At 43.1% G+C, this 26,296-nt stretch overlaps 1 protein-coding gene across 1 annotated transcript in view; it reads right to left on the bottom strand.

The window, feature by feature from the left end:
• Nucleotides 1-26,296, bottom strand: part of LOC311148477 (ras-specific guanine nucleotide-releasing factor RalGPS2-like) — a 131,968-nt gene that overhangs the window by 98,542 nt on the left and 7,130 nt on the right. Inside the window, exons 2-5 of the mRNA XM_084185453.1 lie at nucleotides 7,611-7,719; nucleotides 4,885-4,996; nucleotides 4,603-4,707; nucleotides 3,393-3,443 (exon numbers count right to left, since the gene is read on the bottom strand). Coding sequence (XP_084041579.1) covers nucleotides 3,393-3,443; nucleotides 4,603-4,707; nucleotides 4,885-4,935 — 207 coding nt within the window. The 5' untranslated portion in view covers nucleotides 4,936-4,996; nucleotides 7,611-7,719. The remainder of the gene's footprint in view (nucleotides 1-3,392; nucleotides 3,444-4,602; nucleotides 4,708-4,884; nucleotides 4,997-7,610; nucleotides 7,720-26,296) is intronic.

Here is a 26,296-nt window from a genome sequence, read left to right as displayed (position 1 = left end):
ACATCATTCTTTGGGGATGCTTTTCTGCAAAGGGGACAGGATGACTGCACCGTATTGAGGGGAGGATGGATGGGGCCATGTATCGCGAGATCTTGGCCAACAACCTCCTTCCCTCAGTAAGAGCATTGAAGATGGGTCGTGGCTGGGTCTTCCAGCATGACAACGACCCGAAACACACAGCCAGGGCAACTAAGGAGTGGCTCCGTAAGAAGCATCTCAAGGTCCTGGAGTGGCCTAGCCAGTCTCCAGACCGGAATTCAATAGAAAATCTTTGGAGGGAGCTGAAAGTCCATATTGCCCAGCGACAGCCCCGAAACCTGAAGGATCTGGAGAAGGTCTGTATGGAGGAGTGGGCCAAAATCCCTGCTCAGTGTGTGCAAACCTGGTCAAGACCTACAGGAAACGTATGATCTCTGTAATTGCAAACAAATGTTTCTGTACCAAATATTAAGTTCGGCTTTTCTGATGTATCAAATACTTATGTCATGCAATAAAATGCAAATTAATTCCTTAAAAAACATACAATGTGATTTTCTGGATTTTTGTTTTAGATTCCGTCTCTCACAGTTGAAGTGTACCTATGATAAAAATGACAGACCTCTACATGCTTTGTAAGTAGGAAAACCTGCAAAATTGGCAGTGTATCAAATACTTGTTCTCCCCACTGTACATGGGGTACCAGTACAGAGTCGATGTGCAGGGGTACGAGGTAATTGAGGTAGATAGTGCACTCAAAGTATTCACACCCCTTTTTCCACATTTTGTTGTGATACAGCCTGAATTTAAAACTGATTAAATTGAGATTTTTGTCACTGGCCTACACACAATCCCCAATAATGTCAAAGTGGAATTATGTTTTTCGAAATTGTTACAAATTAAATATAAAGGAAAAGCTGAAATGTCTTGAATCAATAAGTATTCAACCACTGATATGGCAAGCCTAAACACGTTCAGGAGTAAAAATGTGCTTAACAAATCACATAATAAGTTGCATGGACTCACTCTGTGTGCAATAAGTGTTTAACATGATTTTTGAACGACTACCTCATCTCTGTACCCCACACATACAATTATCTGTAAGGTCCCTCAATCCAGCAGTACATTTCAAACACAGATTCAACCACAAAGACCAGGGAGGTTTTCCAATGCCTCGCAAAGAAGGGAACTTATTGGTAGATGGGTAAAAATAAAAAAGCAGACATTGAATACCCATTTGAGCATGGTGAAGTTATTAATTACACTTTGGATGGTGTATCAATACACCCAGTCACTACAAAGATACAGGCGTCCTTCCTAACTCAGTTGCCGGAAAGAACCCACTCAGGCATTTCACCATGAGGACAATGGTGACTTTAAAACAGTTACAGAGTGTAATGGCTGTGACAGGAGAAAACGGATGGATCAACAACATTGAAGTTACTCCACAATACTAACCTAATTGACAGAGTGAAAAGAAGGAAGCCTGTACAGAATAAAAATATTCCAAAACATGCATCCTGTTTGTCACAAGGCACTAAAGTAATAATGCAAAAAATGTGGCAAAGCAATTGACTTTTTGTCCTGAATACAAAGTGTTATGTTTTGGGAAAATCCAATATAACATATTACTGAGTACCATTCTCCATATTTTCAAACATAGTGGTGGCTGCATCATGTTATGGGTATGCTTGTAATCGTTAAGGACTGGGGAGTTTTTCAGGATAAACATTTTTACATAATGGAGCTAAGCACAGGCTAAATCCTCGAGGAAACCCTGGTTCAGTCTGCTTTCCACCAGATACTGGGAGATTAATTTACCTTTAGGCTGAACAATAACCTAATCTACACTGGAGTTGCTTACCAAGACGACATTGAATGTTCCTGAGTGGCCTAGTTACAGTTTTGACTTAAATCTACTTGAAAATCTATGGCAAGACCTGAAAATTGTTGTCTAGCAAAGATCAACAACAAATTTGACAGAGCTTGAAACATTTCGAAAATAATAAATGGGAAAATGTTGCACAATCCAGGTGTGGAAAGCTCTTAGAGACTTACCCAGAAAGACTCACAGCTGTACTCGCTGCCAAATCAATCTATTATTCTACAAAGTATTGACTCAGGTGTGTGAATACTTATGTAAATTAGATATTTCTGTATTTCATTTTGAATAAATTAGCAAAACTTTCTAAAAACATGTTGTTTTCACTTTGTCATTATGGGGTAGTGTGTAGATGGGTGAGGAAAAATAACAATTTAATCAATTTGAATTCAGGCAGTAACAACAAAATGTGGAATAAGTCAAGGGGTATGAATACTTTCTGAAGGCACCATGTACATATAGGTAGAGATAAAGTGACTAGGCAACAGGATCGATACTAAACAGTAACAGCAGCGTATGCGATGAGTCAAAAGAGTTAGTGCAAAAAGTGTCAATGCAGATATTCCGGGTAGCTATTGGTAAAATATTTAACTAACTATTTATTAGTCTTATAGCTTGAGGGGCTGAAGCTGTTCAGGGTCCTGTTAGTTCCAGACTTGGTGCATCGGGTACCGCTTCCCCTTCTCTCTCACTCCAGCCCACTCACCTCTACTCCCCCCCCCCCCCCAATCTTTCACCTTATTTAATATCCCTTCTGCTCTCCCTCCATTCTTTCTATTTTTCTCATCTTCTCCTTTTCTTCCATATCCATAAGTCATGAAAGTGAAGGGCCCAGAACGCTACATTGGGTTTCAATGTGAGGAGAGATCATCAAATGCCTAGTCAGTCTGTCAGTCAGCCAGTCTGTGTGCAGTCAGTCAGAACAGAACACAAGGGCATGTTAGTCTCCATAAATCCCTTGGTAGCAGAGCTGTGGAAAGGCACCAACAGATACAACAGTAAAACTTCCTTTCATTGGAGTTTGAATCATTGGAGGGCTCAGGCAGGCAGAACTGTCCCACTCTACAGGCTAGCAACAACACATCCATTTTGACCACAACCTTAACCATTATTCTATCCTTAACTAATTCCTTACTTTCTTATTTCAATGTCTTACTTAAACTGCAACCAGTGCAAAATCTAGTTTGAGCATAGGTGGAACCAATAGGCCTACCCTACACTGCTAACCAATCAGAACCCAGAGTGATTCCACAGGGTGGTGGTGTGGCGTGATGTGGACGGACGGACGCTGTTTTAAGTGGTCTGCTGTGGCCAACCCTAAACACAGGTTATCCCTGAGGCCTGTCAGCTCGCTTTACAAGGTTACAGAGAGCCAACACACAGATACACATGCTTATACTGGCATTCACATAGACCATTTATAGGGTGTGAGAATGAGTGTGTGTGTGAGTGTGTGTGTAGTGGTCGTGGTGTGTGAGGTGTGTAAGAAGAGAAGCAGGGGGACACAGACAGACGGTCCTGTACTGTAACTCACCTCCGGCTGAATGGCTTTGAACACCGGAGCATCCATGAGAGTGATCTGACCCTGGAGAGCGAGAGAGAGAGCGAGCGCGAGAGAGGGAAAGAGAGAGAAAGAGTGGGAGAGAGAGAAGGAGAGAGAGCGGGATAGAGAGAAGGAGAGAGAGAGAGGGAGGGGGGTAGAGAGAAGGGGAGATTGGGGCATCGGAGCAGTAATTAGGGAAACAGATTTGGACTGAAGAGTTGACCTGACATCATTGCAGGCAGCGCTTCAAAAACTTAATTCAACAGTCCCAGAATAACCAGGAGAAATTCCATCTGGAGGGTTAGAGAAAAGGTAGAGACCACCCTCTGTCTGTCTAGCTGGGTATGGCAAGGCAGGGGAGAGTGAGAAGAAAGGCTCAAACTAGAATTATACCTAGAACAAAGAACAGAGTATGGAACCTTCCTAAATACTTAACTAGAGGGACTGCGTCAGCATTAAAAAGTTGCTGCACTAGCCACTGGGCAAAAACTGGTTGAGTCAACATTGTTTCAATGTCATTTCAAATCAAACAATTCAATGTGATGACATTGATTCAACGCGGAAAACTGATTGGCTTTGCAAAAATGTATCAACCAACTTTTGAACTAAATACAATGACAAGGTTGGTTGATTTCACGTTGAATTCACGTTAGTTGACAACTCAACAAAATCTAGACGTTGAACTGACGTCTGTGCCCAGTGGGTAATCGCGTCACAAATCACAACTGGGCTACAGTAATGCTCTAGCCATACTGCCTGGACAAAAAACGACCAAGTTAGACAGTGGACCTAAATCTTCTATATATAATATACAGAGCTTTGGCTTTTCAGGGAAAAGCAGGTAAATCACAGCCTTTCATTATACTCTACACAGAGTAATGGTCTAGTCTACGCAGGCAGATGGTTTATGTTGTCTGACATCATGGAAACTGACTGCCTAGGGAGGACCATGGTGATCTATCTAACAGTGGCTGGGAGTTGTAGCTTTTAGAATGGCCTCGTTCTATTGAGAATATCTGAGGAAATTAGGGCCTGTGTGCCCTCCTGCCAACACAAATCTACTATTACTGAACTCACCCACCTCATCCTCCTTTCTTCCTCTCTTTCCAAAAGACTTTCCAAGATGCATCATTCCCCTTCTAGTGTCTCAATGTCACATACGCGCTATTCCTTACACACACACAGCAGGGTGGGTACTTACTGCATACTCCTCAGGGGTGACCTTCAGGACATCAAAGACGACAGCATCAAAACTCTTCTTCAGCTCAGAACCCTTCTCACTGAGAGACTCTGAGCTGCTGCTCTTCTGGAGACAACCACATACACGTTAGGGCAGGGAACATGGGAAACATAAAGCTCAAAGAAATGGGGGTGTGATTGACACCCATAGCACTCTGTCAGTGTTTGTTCTAGCCCTGCACAGACACACATTAATGAAATAATCAGAATGGGAGAAGTTAAGGGGGAAAGGGGCGTGTCTCACCTCCGAGGCAGTGGCGGTGGTGACGCTTGATTGGCCATTGGGGAGGTCCATAATTCCCACACCATCTGTCTGTCAGTGCCGGAGAGCACTACTCATCCTCAGTGTGTGCACTCTGGACACACACACACACAATTACTATGACAGAGAGAAACTACGTAAACCCATATTTCATTTATCACACCAATGCTGACAAAACCCTGGATCAACAGTGCTCCCTTGTGGATGAAACTGATAGGAGATTCACTTCAGATGTGGGATTTCAGCAGTGCTCTAGCCCCACATACAGGTGCCAAGTACACATGCAGACAGACACACACAGATGCTCACTAAGCTGTGGTTTAACTAGCTCAGTTGGCAGTGTGCAGTGTAATCATCAAGTATGAAAGTGAGTGTGCGTGAGAGAGAGACAGCGAGAGAGGATAGAGAGAGGGCGGGGAGACAGAAAGAGAGGAGAGAGAGATATTGTGGTACAGGTGAGGTAGAGGTTGAGCAGCAATTCCTACTCCACTGCTCCAAATATGCTCCAATCAGGAGGAATTTATCACATGAAATGTAAAGAACGAATTACAGGATTTATTAAACTGCCTGTCGAGGAGAAAATCAACATTTTCCTAGGAGAAAACATAGATACCGCAGACCTTGCTGCAGAGTGTGTCCTGGCCTGTCATACTAGAAGAGACAACAGTCCCCACCATTTACACACATGAGCCATGTAGATTTAATGTTTTGTGTATTACTTTTCACATATGATTTTTTTTCCAAAATGAAAAGTTCTACATTTACAGAACAAAAGAGAAACTGTGTATACTTTTTGGGGAAAGGTCTGGTGTTAGAGTTGGCAGCACAGTCACACCATAAGCTGTGTATGTGTGTGTGTGAGAGATATTTTAAGTTGAAATTGTGCATCAATATTAAATGAAGTGCCCTTTAATATAGACTACACTGAGAATTCAGTAAATCTTATTTTTTATATGAATAACGGCTTGCTAAAGTGCAAGAATTCAGCATTTTGACATGTACCTCCATCAAACCTGTGTCAATTCTAGGAGGATTTCAACCCACTTAATCCCAAAATGTCTCCAAGTTTTACCATCATTGTAAAGCCCTCATTTTGTTACTTGGACAAAGTAATTTCTGAAGATTATTTATTTATTTCATGTGATTCATTTATATCTGTCCCTTATTTTAAGATCAACTCTGTTACATGAACTGAACTTTCGTTTAATTATGGTGAAACTATTTATCTTTAAATATTATTTTCAAAAGAAAAATCTAACAGTCAAATCATTGTATAAGCAGGAGAGCTGGTTCTACTCTTTTTGGCCAGTTTCTGGTGCTGTGTGGTGAAAAACTGATTGGGTCGAGCATAGCACGACAACCCTGTTACCCATACATAGTAGTGATGGGGTTAAAAATCGATAGTTACATATTACGATATTATTTTGGGACGAAATTAGACTCCAAGTATCGATTTATAAAATAAACTGTAGGTAGCGTTAAATCGGACGTACCTGTGCCAAAACTCTGGTATTTTCCATCCTATACCTTGTTCTCAATCTTAGTGAGCCAACATGTTTTCAGCACTTTTAATTCCCTGACTGATAAAAACTCATTTTCTTATGCTCTCTCATCTCTCTGCAGATGGCATATAGTAAGACATATGTTTGGAACATCAAATCGCAATAAAAAACAAAAACTAATTGCAGAATAGAAATACATATAGAATTGTGAGAATCGCAATACATATCGGCACCTAAATATCGTGATAATATCGTATCACCAGCCCATTACCATCTTCCACTCACAACATACATGGGATTCAAACAAGCAGTTGACTCTTTAATGATTTGTTATTGTTTGTTTGTTTTCCTTCTTTTTACTGTCATGAAGGACATTTTATTTCTATTGTTTTAGCCATTACATTTTTTTGTGAAGCTTGCATTCAATTGCCACTCCCTGTTGCACACAACAAGCTTCCATTCCCCGTCACGTGGGGATTTATGGCTGATTTAAGATGAAATCGCCAACCCTGCTACGGTCAACCCTGTTACTTTTTTATTTAACCTTGAGATGGGAAAACATGTTTTTTATGAAGTTGAACATGTACTCTTTATGACAGAATGTTAAAATTAGGTGAAATCAAACTTATTTTTTTGTTACACTTCACAAAAGGCACTGAATTGGTGGAACGACCCACCTACAGTACTGAAACAAATTTGTCATAGTGAAATGTTTAATATCGGCAGCTGTCTGATAACATTCCTAGTATCCTTCCCTTCTCTCATTAAATCATCCACACACACGACAGTGAGCCTAATGAGGAATAAGGAGTCGTTCAGCTCACTGACATACAGCATAGAGAACCCTGTGTGCCAAACAGACAACATTGGCCTTTGTGTGGCTTGCTGGACTTTGTGTGTGCGCGTGTGCGTGCATCCAAGCCGAACTACAGTAACAAAGGGCTGCCTTCCACAGACACATTCCGCTGGTATAGCTGTCCTTATGTCAGTCTAGTCATCTCCCTCTGACTCCCACTGTGTGTTGGCCTGTCATTATGTCCCCTGTCTAAGTGGCTACTGTAAAACCAGAGTGGAACAGAGCAGTCGGTTTGTCTGCCACAACAACACATAAGGTTAACGTGGCTCAGATTCTGCCTGGGGCTAAGCCTGATTAGTGATTACAGCTTCTACTGTAGTTTACAACAAACAGACACACCTTGTACTTACCAGTTGTGTGTCAGAAGGGCATAGTGCTTGAGAGTTGAGGTAAGGCTGCCTCTTCTGTACGGCTCAGAGAGTGTGTGTTTATCTGTCTGTGTCCTCCTCACACTGCAATCTTGAGGAGAGAGCGAGCATGTTAGATTCATATGATGAGCACAGACTAAAACCATGAATACCCACACAGACACACACAAAATGTGCAGCACACAGAAATGCACCATACACAAATAGACAACGCTATATGTATAATATTATTATGTAAAACGTATACACTATGCATGTTTATTTAATTTGTATTGACTTTTTATTTAGCCAGGTGAGTTGACTGAGAATACACTGTCATTTGCAGCAACGACCTGGGGAAAGTTACAAAACATAGGCCTAGATACAATTGAATTCGGAAGTTTACATACACTTACAGTCATTAAAACTTGTTTTTCAACCACTCCACAAATGTCTTGTTAACAAACTATAGTTTTGGCAAGTCAGTTAGGACTTCTACTTTGTGCATGACACAAGTAATTTTTCCAATTGTTTACAGACAGATTATTTCACTTATAATTCACTGTATCACAATTCCAGTGGGTCAGAAGTTTACATACACTAAATTGACTGTGCCTTTAAACAGCTTGGAAAATTCCAGAAAATGATGTCATGGCTTTAGAAGCTTCTGATAGGCTAATTGACATCATTTGAGTCAATTGGAGGTGTACCTGTGAATGTATTTCAAGGCCTCCACAAGTCTGGTTCATCCTTGGGAGCAATTTCCAAATGCCTGAAGGTACCACGTTAATCTGTACAAACAATAATACGCAAGTATAAACACCATGGGACCACGCAGCTGTCATACCGCTCAGGAAGGAGACGCACTCTGTCTCCTAGAGATGAACATACTTTGGTGCGAAAAGTGCAAATCAATCCCAGAACAACAGCAAAGGACCTTGTGAAGATGGAGGAAACAGGTACAAAAGTATTTATATCCACAGTAAAACGAGTCCTATATCGACATAACCTGAAAGGCCGCTCAGCAAGGAAGAAGCCACTGCTCCAAAACCGCCATATGAAAGCCAGACTACGATTTGCAACTGCACATGGGGACAAATATCTTACTTTTTGGAGTAATGTCCTCTGGTCTGATGAAACAAAAATAGAACTGTTTGGCCATAATGACCATCGTTATGTTTGGAGGAAAAAGGGGGTCGCTTGCAAGCCGAAGATCACCATCCCAACCGTGAAGCACGGGGGTGGCAGCATCATGCTGTGGGGGTGCTTTGCTGCAGGAGGGACTGGTGCACTTCACAAAATAGATGGCATCATGAGGAAGGAAAATTATGTGTATATATTGAAGCAACATCTCAAGACATCAGTCAGGAAGTTAAAGCTTGGTCGCAAATGGGTCTTCCAAATGGACAATGACCCCAAGCATACTTCCAAAGTTGTGGCAAAATGGCTTAAGGACAACAAAGTCAATGAATTGGAGTGGCCATCACAAAGCCCTGACCTCAATCCTATAGAAAATGTGTGGGCAGAACTGAAAAAACGTTTGTGGGAAGCTTGTGGAAGGCTACCCGAAACGTTTGACCCAAGTTAAACAATTTAAAAGGCAATGCTACCAAATACTAATTGAGTGTATGTAAACTTCTGACCCACTGGGAATGTGATGAAAGAAATAAAAGCTGAAATAAATCATTCTCTCTACTATTATTCTGACATTTCACATTCTTAAAATAAAGTGGTGATCCTAACTGACCTAAGACAGGGAATTTTTACTAGGATTAAATGTCAGGAATTGTGAAAAACTGAGTTTAAATGTATTTGGCTAAGGTGTATGTAAACTTCCGACTTCAACTGTACATACAAGATATAAGCAAGCAAAAACACAACAATAATAAAACAAAATAACAAATCAGAGAATCATACAAATAATAATACATCTTCCTTAAAAGGTCCTCACATAGCTGTCTGAACTGCTTCAGGCACCAATTCATTCAATTTCAGTGAACTCTGTAGACATTCCAAAATAGCTAAGGGCATATTTACCTAACTCTGTCGAGATCGAACGTACCTCTAGAGTTAGCCATTCCTGAGATCATGTCTGATACTTGTATTTCTGTAGGTTACCAGAAAAGTTAGTGGTGGTAGTTTACACAAGAGGGCTTTATCGACAAAAAGGAGTGCAATGCATGGATTTGGGAGACTTCAAAGTAATGAAGTGTAATACACTATGATATACAGCGTCCAGGGGCTTCAATACAGTAGCATTCATATAAATTATATCGCCATAGTCTAAAATCAGAATGAATGTCGACTGAATTATTTATTTTCTGCCATTTAATGTATGGTATGACCTATTCCTATAAAATAAGGCAATTTAAAAATAAAATACTTCTTAACTCATCAACATGTATTTTGAATGAAAGCCTATCGTCAATCGAGATGCCCAGACATTTCTACGTGGGAACACGTCCATCCGAAGTATGTATGCATAAATCATTCAATATATTTTTACGTGAATTGGAAAACATGCACTTGGTTTTACCTGCATTAAGCACTAACTTCAGTTCAACAAAGGCCCTCTGCAGGGCAATAAAGGCAGGCAAGCGGTGAAAGATTCTGGTCAGCCGTGGGGTCAATAGCATACATAACACTCGTGGCCCTCCCACCCTTACAGCAGGGCAGCTCCCGCTCAGCCCAGTCAAAGCTCTTCTCTGTCCTGGCACCCCAATGGTGGAACCAGCGTCTCCCTGAAGCTAGGACAGCAGAGTCCCTGCCCATCTTCCAAAAACATCTGAAAACTTACCTCCTCAAAGATTATCTTAAATAATCCCACAGGACACCCCCCTCCTCACCCCTCCCTTGTGGGACACTCTTTGTTATGTTCAGAAAACTTGATTTAACACCATCAGTAAATACACATTGTGTTCTATAAATAATTTTCAAACCAGCTACATGCAGCCTGCTTCAGGCCAATTGTTGAAAGTCTGAATATGTTATGAGTGATCCACAGTGTGGAAGGCCTTATACAGGTCAATAAAAGGCCCGCACAGTGCTTCTTCCTATCCAAACAATTAAAACCATAGAAGCAGCATAGAAGTAGCAGAGATAATACATCCACTGTGAAAGTTGGTTCAAATGATGAACTCAGTCTGTGCAGTAAGTCAGGGTAGAGAATGTTTGGCTGGAGTAACCTAAACATCACATATGCCTACAGGACAACTTCCATTTCACACAACCATACAAACAAGCTAGGCCTGTAACACTGCTAAAACACAACCTGTGCGGCAGTTAAAAAGCTATTTCTGTCTCCTTAAGCTAATGTGGTTTCTCTTGTTCAAGGCTTGTGGAACAGAGTTACTAACAAGCATCACACCATATCACCTTCAGGGAAGCACAAACAGGGGAAAACATGTTCAAATGGAACAGAAAAGAAGAATGATCATTCAAACTGAAATGGACAAGTTCAGGTGGTGCCTTCAACATTTCAAATAGTTTTCTCCAATGGCCGTGTTCAGTACGTAGTAGGCCTACCTATCAGTTTCATGCAGCCTACTGAATTCAACCTTCATTTTTCAATTTCTTCACCACATTCCTGAAGCACCTGACAAACAGCAGCCACCAGAAGGCTCTCCACACCCACACAAGTCTACAGTTGTCTGCCTGCCAGTCGGTCTGCCTGCCCAACAGAGATCCTGGTTAAGGATCAGATATGTAAAAACAGGATCAGCCATAATATTACGGCGCCCCTGGAGCAAATTAGGGTTAAGTGCCTTGCTCAAGGGCACATCAACCCATTTTTCACCTTGTCGGCTTGGGTATTCAAATCATCGACCTTTCGGTTACTAGCTCAATGCTCTAACATCCTCCTGCTGTTTCAGGTTGCAACTGGGGCTCGGTAATCTGAACCCAGATCTGTGGTTGAGACCAACAGCTGCCCAGAGTTTCTACCCTGATCCCAGACCAGAGGTCAGTAAGTTCACTGCCCAGGCCAAATGACACAAGGTGTGTGAATTGCTGTAAAAGTGCTCATACCAAAAGCCACAACATTGCCATAGACTTGATGACAGAGGGTAGTGCGTACAGCCCAGTACATCACTGGGGCCAAGCTTCCAGCCATCCAGGACCTCTATACCAGGCGGTGTCAGAGGAAGGCCCTCAAAATTGTCAAAGACTCCAGCCACCCTAGTCATAGACTGTTCTCTCTGCTACCGCACGGCAAGCGGTACCAGAGTGCCAAGTCTAGGTCCAAAAGACTTCTCAACAGTTTCTACCCCCAAGCCATAAGACTCCTGAACAGCTAATCATGGCTACCTGGACTATTTGCACTGCCCCCCCCTCACCCAATCTTTTTACGATGCTGCTACTCTGTTAATTATTTATGCATAGTCACTTTAACTCTACCCACATGTACATATTACCTCAACTACCTCAACTAGCCGGTGCCCCCGCACATTGACTCTGCACCGGTACCCCCCCCCCCCTGTATATATGGCCTCCCTACTGTTATTTTATTTCTCCTTTTTTCTCAACACTTTGTTGTTATTTTACTTTTTTATAAAAATAAAAAAAATGCATTGTTGGTTAAGAGCTGTAAGTAAGCATTTCACTGTAATGTCTACACCTGTTGTATTCGGCGTATGTGGCCAATACAATTTGATTTGATAAGGACATAACTAGTTTGCATTTTAAATGTTTTACATTTAGCAGACGCTCTTATCCAGAGCGACTTACAAACTAGTGACATCACATCATCACCTGTTGACAGACAGTGAGGGATAACACGCTGTGTATTTGGGAATGTGTGGATCAGCTGATGTTCCTGCCTCTTAGCAAGCTGGAGGTGAATCAGAGTTCCTGAAAGGAGGAGTAGAGGTAGAGGAGAGGATTAAGGCTCATGTTGGGGCATGTAGCAGGGGAAGTGCTTTTTGAGAGCCCACTTCAGCAGAAACAAATCAAAGTTAAATAGGTACAGCCTATAGCCTATGCAAATTATTTTGTTTGTTTGCTACAAAGGTAGGCCTAGCAGGTTTTTTTGTAGCTTATAGCCCAAGTTTGTGTAGAATGTTATTCTACATTTGTTTGGCTGGGTCTTGAGAATCAGTGAGCTACAACTACAGTTAGGCCTACCTACAATTATAGTTACTCTGTTTCTACATTCTACATTTTAGTCATTTAGCAGACACTCTTAACCAGAGTGACTTACAGTAGTGAGTGCATTCATTTTCATACTGGTTCCACATGGGAATCTAACCCACAACCCTGGCCTTGCAAGAGCCATGCTCTCCCAACTGAGCTACACAAGACCATTTCATGTTGAAAAATAATGCGAGTACTGGGAGTCTTTTAATTAACTTGAATTGAGCAAGGAAGTTTTATGAAAATGTTTGTTTTTCCGTCTTGAACTGCCATTTCCTGCAATCTAGTATTATTATCTTTCATAATGGCGCAGCCAGTCCACAAGGTGGCACAGCGCCCCTCTTATATTATTTGGGGAGAACCCTGTTATCTATTTGATTAACGGAGAATCAGATATGTTCCCTCTGAAAAAATCAGCACAATAAGCAAAGTAAAAACAGCCACAACTTTCCCAAATTCCCCCGATAGCCAGGTGCAAGGAGAGAGAAAAGGGCCAAGCTGAATCTTTTAGTCAAAAGGTAGGCTAAAACTAATGTAATTTTTACTACACTGTAATAACCTCATAATATTTTACCAGTCGGCCAACAGTGCTTCATAGGCCTTATAGTTAAAACTAGGCTTCATCAACAAAATAGTGTGGTGACACTATTGAGTTGATTAAATTGCAACTAATAATAAAAATAAATAAAAACTAGAAACCGTTCGATTCATGTGTATATTTCGCCATTTACAGTGGTATAATCATGTCCGATTTTTTTCGCTGGTATTATATGGACAATTCATCCAACTACAAACAGCGACCCCTCAGTTGATTTGGATTTCTACCTCTACAGTCCGGTTGCTCAGCTTGATCGGATGAACAGCTCTAGGCAGAGTCTGGGTAGTTCTATATCATTTTCAATTTCCCAATGATGAAGACCACCTGCTCGTCGAACATCTCATTCCAAAATCATGGGCATTAATCTGGAGTTGGGGTCCCCCCCCCTTGCTGATATAATAGCCTCCACTCTTCTGGGAAGGCTTTTCACTAGATGTTGGAACATTGCTGCAGGGACTTGCTTTCATTCAGCCACAAGAGCATTAGTGAGGTCGGGCACTGATGTTGGGCGTTAGGCCTGGCTCGCAGTCGGCGTTCCAATTCATCCCAAAGGTGTCCGATGGGGTTGAGGTCAGGGCTCTGTGCAGGCCAGTCAAGTTCTTCCACACCGACCTCAACAAACCATTTCTGTATGGACCTCGCTTTGTGCACGGGGGCATTGTCATGCTGAAACAGGAAAGGGCCTTCCCCAAACTGTTGCCACAAAGTTGGAAGCACAGAATCGTCTAGAATGTCATTGTATGCTGTAGCGTTAAGTTCTCCCTTCACTGGAACTAAGGGGCCTAGCCCGAACCATGAAAAACCAGCCCAAGACCATTATTCCTCCTACATCGAAGTACTCTGTAGCTCAGTTGGTAGAGCATGGCGCTTGCAGCGCCAGGGTTGTGGGTTCGTTTCCCACGGGGGGCCAGTATGAAAAATGTATGCACTCACTAACTGTAAGTCACTCTGGATAAGAGCATCTGCTAAATTACTAAAATGAAAAATCAAACTTTATAGTTGGCACTATGCATTGGGGCAGGTAGCGTTCTCCTGGCATACGCCAAACCCAGATTAGTCGGTCGGACTGCCAGATGGTTAAGCGTGATTCATCACTCCAGAGAATGTGTTTCCAATGTTCCAGAGTCCAATGGCGGCAAGCTTTACACCACACCAGCCAACGCTTGGCATTGTGCATGGTGATCTTAGACTTGTGTGCCGCTGCTCGGCCACGGAAACCCATTTCATGAAGCTCCCGACGAACAGTTCTTGTGCTGACGTTGCTTCCAGAGGCAGTTTGGAACTGGGTAGTCAGTGTTGCAACCGAGGACAGACGCTTCAGCACTTGGCTGCCCCGTTCTGTGAGCTTGTGTGGCCTACCACTCCGCGCCTGAGCCGTTGTTGCTCCTAGACATTTCCACTTCACAATAACAGCACTTACAGTTGACCGTGGCAGCTCTAGCAGGGCAGATATTTGACAAACTGAATTGTTGGAAAAGTGGCATCCTATGACAGTGCCACGTTGAATGTCACTGAGTGCTTCAGAAAGGCCATTATACTGCAAACATTTGGCTATGGAGATTGCATGGCTGTGTGCTCGATTTTATACACCTGTCACCAACGTGTGCGGCTGAAATAGCCAAATCTACTAATTTGAAGGGGTGTCCACATACTTTTGTATATATGGTGTATATGCCTCATCACCATTATATATCTTGGACAGTTCCTTCCTTGGACTTCATGGTATAGTTTCTGCTCTGACTTGCACTGACAGGTCCCGTGTAGCTCAGTTGGTAGAGCATGGCGTTTGCAATGCCATGGTTGTGGGTTCGATTCCCACGGGGGGGACAGTATGAAAATGTATGCACTCACTAACTGTAAGTCGCTCTGGATAAGAGCTTCTGCTAAATGACTAAAATGTCAAAATGTCAACTGTGGGACCTTATATAGGACTGGTGTGTTTTTCTAAATCATGTCCAAACAATTGAATTGGCCACAGGTGGACTCCAATCAAGTTGTAGTGATATCAAGGATAATCAAAGGAAATTGGATGCACCTGAGCTCAATTTGGAGTGTCACAGCAAAGGGGTGTGAATACTTATGTAAATGAGATACTGTATCTGCATTTAACTTTACATTTGCTAAAATGTCTAAATACATAGTTTTACTGTCATTATGGGGTATTGTGTGTAGATGGGTGAGAAAAAAGATATACATTTAATCCATTTTGAATTCAGGCTGTAACACAATGTGGACTAAGTCAAGGGGGTATGAATACTTTCTGAAGGCACTGCAGTTGACTAAAATGTTCCACCGTTTCTCATTTTGACAATAAACTGGACAAAATCATTATTCAAATTACAAATGTGACGAAGACTTAATTATATTTTAGTCAAAATGAATAAGACTAGACTAAATCTAAAAAAGAGTGTCAAAATTAAAACTGCCTGATGAATGCCAAGAGTGTGCAAAGTCATCAAGGCAAAGGGTGGCTACTTTGAAGAATCCCAAATATATTTTGATTTGTTTAACACTTTTTTGGGTACTACATGATTCCATATGTGTTATTTGGAGTGGTCTAAGGCACTGCATCGCAGTGCTAGCTGTGCCACTAGAGATCCTGGTTCGAGTCCAGGCTCTGTCGCAGCCGGCCGCGACCGGGAGACCCATGGGCGGCGCACAATTGGTCCAGCGTCGTCCAAGGTAGGGGAGGGTTTGGCCGGCAGGGATGTGGGTTCGTTTCCCACGGGGGGCCAGTATGTATAATAAAAAAAATAAAAAATAAAAATAAAAAACATGTATGCATTCACTAACTGTAAGTCGCTCTGGATAAGAGCATCTGCTAAATGACTAAATAGTAAAATGTAAATTTCATAGTTTTGATGTCTTCACTATTATTCTACAATGTAGAAAATAGTACAAATAAAGAAAAACCCTTGAATGAGTAGGTGTGTCCAAACTTTTGACTGGTAGTGTACATCTATGATAGGTTCAGATTTGGCCCAGTCCGGTCCATCTGTGGACGTTATCATCAAGGCCAGGGTGGACTGAACAAATTTCAACTACTTTTCAACGTCCATGGACGTCCGGTGTCAGTCAATGCTCAGTGGGTGAGGATGCTGGTTAAAGTAAATGGAAAGAGAGGGGGCTCATGGGTAGGTGTCAGTAAGCGCTGGGAGACGTGACATTAACTGGAGAGTGAGAGAGAAAGGCAGAGCGAGAGAAAGGCAGCGCGAGTGTGAGAGAGGCAGCGTGAGAAAGTGAGAGGCAGGGCGAGAGAAAGGCAGCGCGAGTGTGAGAGAGGCAGCGTGAGAAAGTGAGAGGCAGGGCGAGAGAAAGGCAGCGCGAGTGTGAGAGAGGCAGCGTGAGAGAGTGAGAGGCAGCGCGAGAGAGTGAGAGGCAGCGCGAGAGAAAGGCAGCGCGAGTGTGAGAGAGGCAGCGTGAGAGAGTGAGAGGCAGGGCGAGAGAGTGAGAGGCAGCGCGAGAGAGTGAGAGGCAGCGCGAGAGAAAGGCAGCGCGAGTGTGAGAGGCAGCGTGAGAGAGTGAGAGGCAGGGCGAGAGAAAGGCAGCGCGAGTGTGAGAGAGGCAGCGTGAGAGAGTGAGAGGCAGCGCGAGAGAGTGAGAGGCAGCGCGAGAGAAAGGCAGCGCGAGTGTGAGAGAGGCAGCGTGAGAGAGTGAGAGGCAGGGCGAGAGAGTGAGAGGCAGCGCGAGAGAGTGAGAGGCAGCGCGAGAGAAAGGCAGCACGAGTGTGAGAGAGGCAGCGTGAGAGAGTGAGAGGCAGGGCGAGAGAGTGAGAGGCAGCGCGAGAGAGTGAGAGGCAGCGCGAGAGAAAGGCAGCGCGAGTGTGAGAGAGGCAGCGTGAGAGAGTGAGAGGCAGGGCGAGAGAGTGAGAGGCAGCGCGAGAGAGTGAGAGGCAGCGCGAGAGAAAGGCAGCGCGAGTGTGAGAGAGGCAGCGTGAGAGAGTGAGAGGCAGGGCGAGAGAAAGGCAGCGCGAGTGTGAGAGAGGCAGCGTGAGAGAGTGAGAGGCAGCGCGAGAGAGTGAGAGGCAGGGCGAGAGAAAGGCAGCGCGAGTGTGAGAGAGGCAGCGTGAGAGAGTGAGAGGCAGGGCGAGAGAAAGGCAGCGCGAGTGTGAGAGAGGCAGCGTGAGAGAGTGAAAGGCAGCGTGAGAGAGTGAGAGGCAGCGCGAGAGAGTGAGAGGGAGAGAGAGAGGGGTTGTCCAGACTCGGACTGTTTTAACACTCTTGGTTTGAACACCAGACGACAGAAAGACAAAGAAAACAGTTCAGCTAAACATAACAGTATGCCAGTGGAAGGGATCACAGAAGCAGGTGACCGAAATGTGGTTTGTGACTATTATGATTTCCCACTGTAGTCAAATTTAGCTGCAGTAAATCCGTTACAGATTTTTGGGTAACGGAATTGAGTCTTAATCACAAAATTGATATCAGTAAAATCACTATAACTAATTGGTAGGTACCATTACTTGTTACTTTTATTAACCTCCCTCATGAGGGAGAGAAATTTGAAAATATCTTAAAGATGTGGGTTTTTGGTAACAGAATATTTCTTAAACTTAAAGAAGTCCAACAATTTCTCCAAAGCTAAATATAAGTGTTGATATTAGTTGTCAGGGGTCTTTATGTCAACATGATTGTGTTTTGATGTATTTCTGATATAATTTAAGACTATTTCTGGCAGATGTTTTCTAAGACCCCTTTTCCATCTGTTTATCCAGAAATCAAAGCCTTTACTTATGCCTCATTTTTCAGATGGAAAATGGTTGGAAAATGTATCTGCCTTCATTTCCCAAAAATATAGACTCTTAGCTTTCATTTGACACCCAACTCGATATGCTCCTATGAACTTCACGTTAGTTAGTGCTCATTGGTCCTTTGATGGAAATGCCCATATGCATTTAAATAGCACTTCCGGTTTGAACGGGAATACCAGCCAGGTAATTTCTTGCAATTTTCTCGAGAAGGAAATTTGGTAGATACTCTGGAAAATATAAAATCTTATTCTCAAGAAACTAGGCCTTGCAGCACTCTATAAATCCCCTATTCTCCTCCCTGTTCTCTAACCCCCTCTCCATCTTCTTCTCTCCCCCTCTCTCCTCCCTCGCTCTCCCTCTCCTGTTGTCAACTCGTCACTCAACAGATCCACTCCTCACCCGTAGCTCTTCTTCTGGTTCTAGCGCTGTCTGACAAGGGATTTTCCACTGAAATTGTCTCTGTATGCTGTCTGTGTGTGATAAATAAGATGCATGACGACTAACGAAAATACACACGCCCCAAAATAATTCCACTAAATCTTGCAAATTAACCATTAGATCGATAAGCATGGCAGTCAAATGTATTTACATGGACTGAACTTTCCATCACTGAATAAAAAGCATTATTTTGCAATGGGATTGTTTTCTTCTCTCCTGGTCAATTTGGCGGGCAACAATTGTATTTATCAGCGGGTTTTTTTTGTTATTGCCAAAAGCAGTCAATTACCGGCTAAAGGAAACCCTGTTGAGTGTGTGTGTGCGCGCGCACTAGGCTGTGAGTGAGGGTGATGGATGCTCCACATCCACGCACTAAGAGAGACAGCACAGCCACTGACTGCACAAACACTGATCAGAGGACAGAGCAGAGCAGCAGCTTTCTACAGACAGGTTATCACCTTCAGACTACCTCATTCCTCTAGAAACAGCTTTATTCATGCCACAGTCACTGACCCATGTGAACTGTCCTATAATCTCATAAACTGTGCAGACTACAGCATCTTGGTAAGACCCAAAGTCTGAGCACTGAAGGATGCAGAGAAACACACTATATAATATCTCTCTTTTATAGTCTTAAAGCCAGAGTGAACAGCAGCAACAAATGTTCAGAGAGAGAGAGAGTATTGATCAAAAACTAAGAGGGGCCGCTGAGCCAGTCACACACACAGCATGTGGCTGCATGCCTGTCACTGCAACCAGGTCGATACACATAGGGTCCTATAAAATCAGTTAAATGTTTTGCCCGATTCAGTTTAGCTTTTTCCCCAAATTCTGTTTTCTCCGTTTTGTTTTTCCAAGTTTGTTTTCCAGGTTTTTGCTCTCAAAATCACTACGCTAACATATGGAATTGTTTTAAGATGGTCATACAAAGGATACGTTTTATCTATTAGATATTAATTTTAAGACCCCATAAGGTATCCAACAAATATATAAAACAATTATTTGATGAAACAAATTTGTCCTTAATGCCATTCACTACATGGAACAACAGATAGTCCCCCAAAAAGTCTGTCCTATACAGTATCTGAGAGATATAAGAAAGCTCAGGAAACCATTTCAGAATTTTTTTTTTTACACCTATTTAACCCCTTATTTTAGGCACTAAACTACTTCAATATATACTTCCATAAATATTTTTTACTTGTACCAGGGTCCCTTCAGACGAGTCTTGTGAGGTTTGTGTTCGTCCTAGAGCAAAACAACCAACATGTACATTACCAGTCAAAAGTTTGGACACACCTACTTAAATGGTTTCTCTTTATTTTTACTATTTTCTACATTGTAGAATAATAGTGAAGACATCAAAACTAAGAAATAACACACATGGAAACATGTAGTAACCAAAAAAAGTGTTAAACAAATCAAAATATATTTTATATTTGAGATTCTTCAAAATTGCCACCATTTGCCTTGACAGCTTTGCACATTCTTGGCATTCTCTCAACCAGCTTCAGAGGGGACTGTGTGAATTTTGATTTTTTTATTTAACCTTTATTTAACTAGGATAGTCAGTTAAGAACAAATTCTTATTTACAATGACGGCCTACACCGGCCAAACCCGGCCAACGCTGGGCCAATTGTGCGCTGCCCTATGGGACTCCCAATCACGGCCGGTTGTGATACAGCCTGGAATCGAACCAGGGGGACTGTAGTGACGCCTCAAGCACTGAGATGCAGTACCTTAGACCGCTGCGCCACTCGGAAGAATCAGGCCTTCATGGTCGAATCGCTGCAAAGAAACCACTACTAAAGGACACCAATAAGAACAGGCCTGCTTGGGCCAAGAAACACGAGCAATGGACATTAGACTGGTGGAAATTTGTCCTTTGGTCTGGAGTCCAAATTGGAGATTTTTGGTTCCAACCACTGCGTCTTTGTGAGACGCGGTGTGGGTGAACGGATGATCTCCGCATGTGTAGTTCCCACCGTAAAGCATGGAGGAGGTGGTGTTAGGGTGTGGGGGTGCTTTGCTGGTGACGCTGTCTGTGATTTATTTAGAATTCAAGGCACACTTAAATCAGCATGGTTTGGGATGAGTCGGGTCGCAGAGTGAAGAAAAAGCTGCCAACAAGTGCTCAGCATATGTGGGAATTCCTTCAAGACTGTTGGAAAAGTATTCCAGGTGAAGCTGGTTGAGAGAATGCCAAGAGTGTGCAAAGCTGTCATCAAGGCAAAGGGTGGCTACTAAATATTAAATATATTTTGATTCCATGTGTTATTTCATAGTTTTGATGTCTTCACTATTATTCTACAATGTAGAAAATAGTAAAAAAATAAAGAAAAACCCTTGAACATTAGCATCATCGCTAACGGCTACACAATGTGGTAGACAAACGCGCACACACAGATAGGTGATTCCTGTGCCGTTGCCTCTTCAGAAAGTTGAAGGAAAATACGAATCACTGATGCATTTTGTCTTATGATAATCTTGGGAAAAATTTTCACATTTTCTAATAGGTTCAATACATTTAGTTGATTTCCTACTCATTTCAATAATTGAATTCCATTTTAATGACTGGATTCCTTCCGCCTTATAGGGCCCTACACACATTATAATAAATAATAATAATAATATGCCATTTAGCAGACGCTTTTATCCAAAGCGACTTAGTCATGCGTGCATACATTTTTATATATGGGTGGTCCCGGGGATCGAACCCACTACCCTGGCGTTACAAGCGCCGTGCTCTACCAATTGAGCTACAGAGGACCCACATTGTCACACAGCGGGTTAGGAACACAAGCAAGGTGTGTGTCCCATACTGCACAGGCGGCGAGGTGTGTGTCTTGTTTTGCAGAACGGTGTCTGAGCACACGTTGTCCACAGTGAAACCCTCTTCACACAATCACTTAACAGCAAGATGGCGCCGACAGACACGGTCACCATGTTTCTAACTCCTAGACAACTATGCAGTATTTCTTTTTTTTTTTTTCAATGGCTCAGAAATGAGACAAATGTGGCAGGGACTCCAGACAATCACGGATTATAAAAGGAAAGCCAGCCACGTCTCGGACACCGACGCCTCACTCCCGGATGAGCTAAAACCCTTCTTCGCTCACTTCGAGGAAAACAGAGCTGCCGACATGGGCCCGATACTCACGAGGACTGTGTGCTCTCGTTCTCCGTGGCCGACCTGAGTAAGTAATTTAAGCGTGTTAACCCTCGCAAGAGTGCCGGCCCAGATGGCATCACAAGCCGCGTCCTGAGAGCATGTGCAGATCAGTTGCCTGGAGTGTTCACAGACATATTCAATCTCCATATCCCAGTCTGTTGTCCCAACTTGCTTCAAGATGTTCACCATTGTTCCTGTACCCAAGAAAGCAAAGGGACCTGAACTAAATGACTATCGCCCCATAGCACTCACTTCTGTCATCATGAAGTGTTTTGAAAGGCTAGTTAAGGACCACATCACTTTCACCTTATCCAACACCCTAGACACACTATAATTTGCATATCGCCCCAACAGTTCCACGGACAACGCAATCGCCATTACACTGCACTATCCCACCTGGACAAGAAAAATGTAAGAATGCTGTTCATTGACTACAGCTCAGCCTTCAACACCATAGTGCTCATCACTAAGCTCAGGGCCTTGGGTCTGAACCCCTCCCTGTGCAGCTGGACCGTGGACTTCCTGACGGGCTGACCCCAAGTGGTGAAGGTCGCCAACAACACCTCCCTCACGGTGATCCTTAACACAGCGGTCCCAAAGGGGAGCGTGCTCAGCCCCCTCCAGTGAGTAGATTGATGGCCACTTATTTTTGCTCTGGAAAGCTTGCATGTGCTGTGTGAAGGCGTCAACTCATATACAGCTCGAGTGCTTGAGAATTGTTACTCACGGGAACGTGGTGGTGCTTGAATGAATGGCCAATCATATTGCTCAAATACAAATAGCATGACATTTACGTGCGTAGTCTTCAATGGATGTTCAATGGTAGACTGCGACAGGTCCCCAGAAATTCTGGTGGAAAAAAATGGGGTCTCTGCTGAAAAATGTGAATACCACTGATGCAGACATATAGTGAGGGGGAACACAGAGTTTGAGGAATCCAGTCATTTGCCAAGGCAGCTCACGCCACATGCCTGTATCTTGGTTGCCTAGTGACCATGGTGCTATTCTACTGACTGAAAACCAAACAACGACTTTCTGCCTCACGCACAGACACACGTCTCAGTGTGCCAGTCAGACCAACCTATCGACCAGGGAGCAGCTCATCTCTGATGGACAGGCGGCAGGAGCCAATGGGAGGGCAGACCAGCCAAGGGCAGACTGACAGGCTGTTTAAGGTAAGGTTTCCCAAACTCTGTCCTGGGGCCCCCCTGGGTGCACTTTTTGCCCTAGCACTACAGAGCTGATTCAAATAACCAACTCATCATCAAGATTTGATTATTTGAATCAGCTGTGCAGTGCTAGGGCAAAAAAACAAAACATCCACCCAGGGGGGGGGCCCAGGACCGAGTTTGGGAAACCCTGGTTTAAAGGATCAGTCCCAAGGGGATGTTACTATTGACTGACTGGGAGTAACAGGAGCAGACTGGAATAGGCCTACTGCTGGAGCTCACTGGAGAGATTAAGAGGTAGTTGGATGGAGTGATGATTTGATGGTGGAAATGGTAAGGGAATAAAGTAGGGCTGGGCGATATGTCCACAATATTTTCTTATTTATGACTATTTTATGTTTTTGAATAATAGTGCATGACCCTAGGGTAAGGCTATGACGATTATGGAATTTTGGATGACGGTAATTGTCCAAATGACCACGTCTCCGCAATAGCCTAACCGTTCGAATAGACGCACATTCTCTTCTCCTTCGCTCCTGAATGCATGTTCTGCCATAGAAATAGAATGAATAGAACGTGCGTCCTTATTCAAGTCAATGATAACATAATGGATGGACTGGTCATTGCAAGTGTACCCATAGGAGCAAAGCAGGAAGAAAAAGCTACGTCGAAAACATACAGGTAACGACAACGTCGTCACAAATCTGGGACCAGAGCCATTGCTAACTAGCATAGCTTGTCCCATTGTCTTCAACCTAGAGTAAAAGCAGGAAGTGTACCCATCAATATGTGCTGTGATTTGTTGATTCAACTCAACTGACATTACAAAAAAATACATTCCATTGAATGAGTCACATCAGTTAACATCATTTGACTGAGCCAGTCTGTTGTCCCCCACCCCATCCCCGCCACATTCCCCCAGTAAGACAGACCAAGCAGCATCATTCACAACCAGCATTTAGGCTAGACCAACACTGACACCAACACTCAGACAAGAAACAGATCCTTTCTACAGATCCTTAATACAGGCTATGGGGGGAAATACAGAGAGGGGGACAGAGAGGGAGAGAGGAGAAGCAGGAAACAGACAGAGGGAGATGAAGAGCGAGGAAAATCTGTGCCAAGCTGGTAAGTGAAAGGGTGTGTGGCAGGGTCTCGGGGCCGCAGGCTGGCACGTGTGGTATGTGTGTGAATGCCTCTGGCCTTATTTGTGGGCCACAGGGGAGCAGCCAGCCTGGCCTTGTCCCAGCATCTCCTGCTTAAGACTGGAGGGCCGGAGCTCAGCGACAGACGAGTAGGAAGAGAGGGAGGAAGGGAGGGAGGAGAGGAAGGGTTGTACAGGCAGCAGCAGTGCAGATTGTTATGGCAGGTCAGTTGTCAGTCAGTCAGTCAGTCAGTCAGTCAATGTGTGGAGTAATAAGGCAGGGGAACAATAGCCAGAAGAGCTCTGTCACTAGAACCATGCTCATAGGAAACTGCCTGAGATCTCACTCTTCCTCTATGAGTCCTATGGAGTTTACGCTGTCTACACTACAGCAACGCAGGACATCAAGGAGCGTTTAGCATCCAAGTTCAACGTTCCTATTAGTGAGACACTGTCAAGTCAAGTGAAACTACAACTACACTAATGTGGGTTAATTACAGCAGCATTACCATGTCCCACATCCCATCACAATGTTAAATGCATATTGCCTCATCACAAGCCAGGTGTCAAAGGTTATCCTGGTCTACAAGCACCTTGTGACAAGGGAGCAAGGCCAATGTTGACCCCACTGATCTAGGGTTCATTGTGCATTTTTCCCACTAATAATTAAAGGGATACTGCGAGATTCTGGAATCTGGCCCTTGTTCTACTTACCCAGTCAGATAAACTTCTGGATACCATTTTCATGTCTCTATGCGCAGTATGAATGAAGTTAACAGTAGTTTCACAAGGCAATGCTAACTAGCATTAGCGCAATGACTGGAAGTCCACAGGTACAGTAGCAATGCTAGTATACACAAGTTCAACTGACTCTGGGTAAGTAGAACAAAGGGTTAAATGCCAGGTCGAGGTATCCTTTTAATGATTGATCAGCAAGAATAGCCTCTCTCCGACTCCCTCCCTCTCAGTCTCTACTTCTCCCCAGCAATCTCGGTCTCTCTCTCTGTGTTTTATGATGAGTAACTGGTATAAGCCTCCAAGCTTCCCTTCCATTGTTCTCTTTAACACTGGGAGTTGCGGAGTGTGTGTGTCAGGGATTCCGTTAGCTGGCAATTGCCAGCTTTTGGCCGATAACAAAAATGAAAAACCGATAAATAAAACGGTTTCCGGCCAAAATATCAGGAGAAAAACAATCCCATTGCAAAATAATGCTTTTTATTCATTTATGTAAATACCAGTTGATGTAAATACATTTCACTGTCATGCTTATCAGTCTATAGGTTAATTTGAATAATTTAGTGGAATGAAATGGGCCTGTGTATTTTCGTTAGTTCTGTTGGATAAATAAGATTGATGATGACTATAACACAGCACAGCATACAGAGACTATTTTGAGCTGGATTTATCCTGCAGCTCCTCAGCTGGTTACTGCTGGAGCAAATTATCTGCTTTTATAAGCCCAGTCATTGCACAACAATTCTAAATGCAATCACGTGTTAAAAACAGTTTTGATGGCCATGATTAAAAATAGCTACTATTTTTGTTCCACCCATTCGCCATTCAAGTGCACAGGCAACGGTAGGCAGGCTATCAGCAAGTCACCCACCTCTTTGCAATGTGAGCTGGAGGCAGTTGGCATTATGAAAACACAAGGTTAATTGTTTGAAACCTTCATATTATGAGGCATGTCTTACCTTGCATCAAAGAAGCCTAGGCAAAATCCCACCATAGAAACAGAGGCAATTATTTTATAAAGATTACCTCATATGCCATTGAAACCAGCATTTCTTTCCTGTTCTATTGGTTTTCATATCACCTTTCTTTCGTTGTCTAGAAGCCAAAGGCACAATACTAGTCATATTAGCAACCCATCCTATTTGTTGCATCTTTAGATTCCCCCTCTAAGTTTCTAACAGATTTTCATCTGTCACATACAGAAACGGTCGCATCAGGTGCTGTTTAGATTGGTGTTTTCCCGCAAATTGCATTTTGGCGAATGTTTGAAAATTACACTTTATTGGCTGCTTTTTTTAGAGGAGTTGCATGTTCTGTTTATATTAAGGTCATTCATCTTAAGTGTGATTTCTGTCATTCTGAAAACGCGGGTGGACGCCCTAATGGATTACACACCCATTGCATATGAGTCCGGTAAATTTCCCGGTCATGTTGTCCTAATGGAAACCCTGAAACACACACAAGCTGGGATGATAAAACTAAAATGATCTACACCGACCATTTATCAAGGACAATTTTACTGATATCGATAATTTACCTATACTCAAGAAAT

Source organism: Coregonus lavaretus (genome assembly GCF_964263955.1).
Source record: "Coregonus lavaretus genome assembly, chromosome: 21".
Classification (NCBI taxonomy): domain Eukaryota; kingdom Metazoa; phylum Chordata; class Actinopteri; order Salmoniformes; family Salmonidae; genus Coregonus; species Coregonus lavaretus.
The sequence above is the reverse complement of the archived record's forward strand: the minus strand, read 5'-3'. Positions and strand labels throughout refer to the sequence as shown.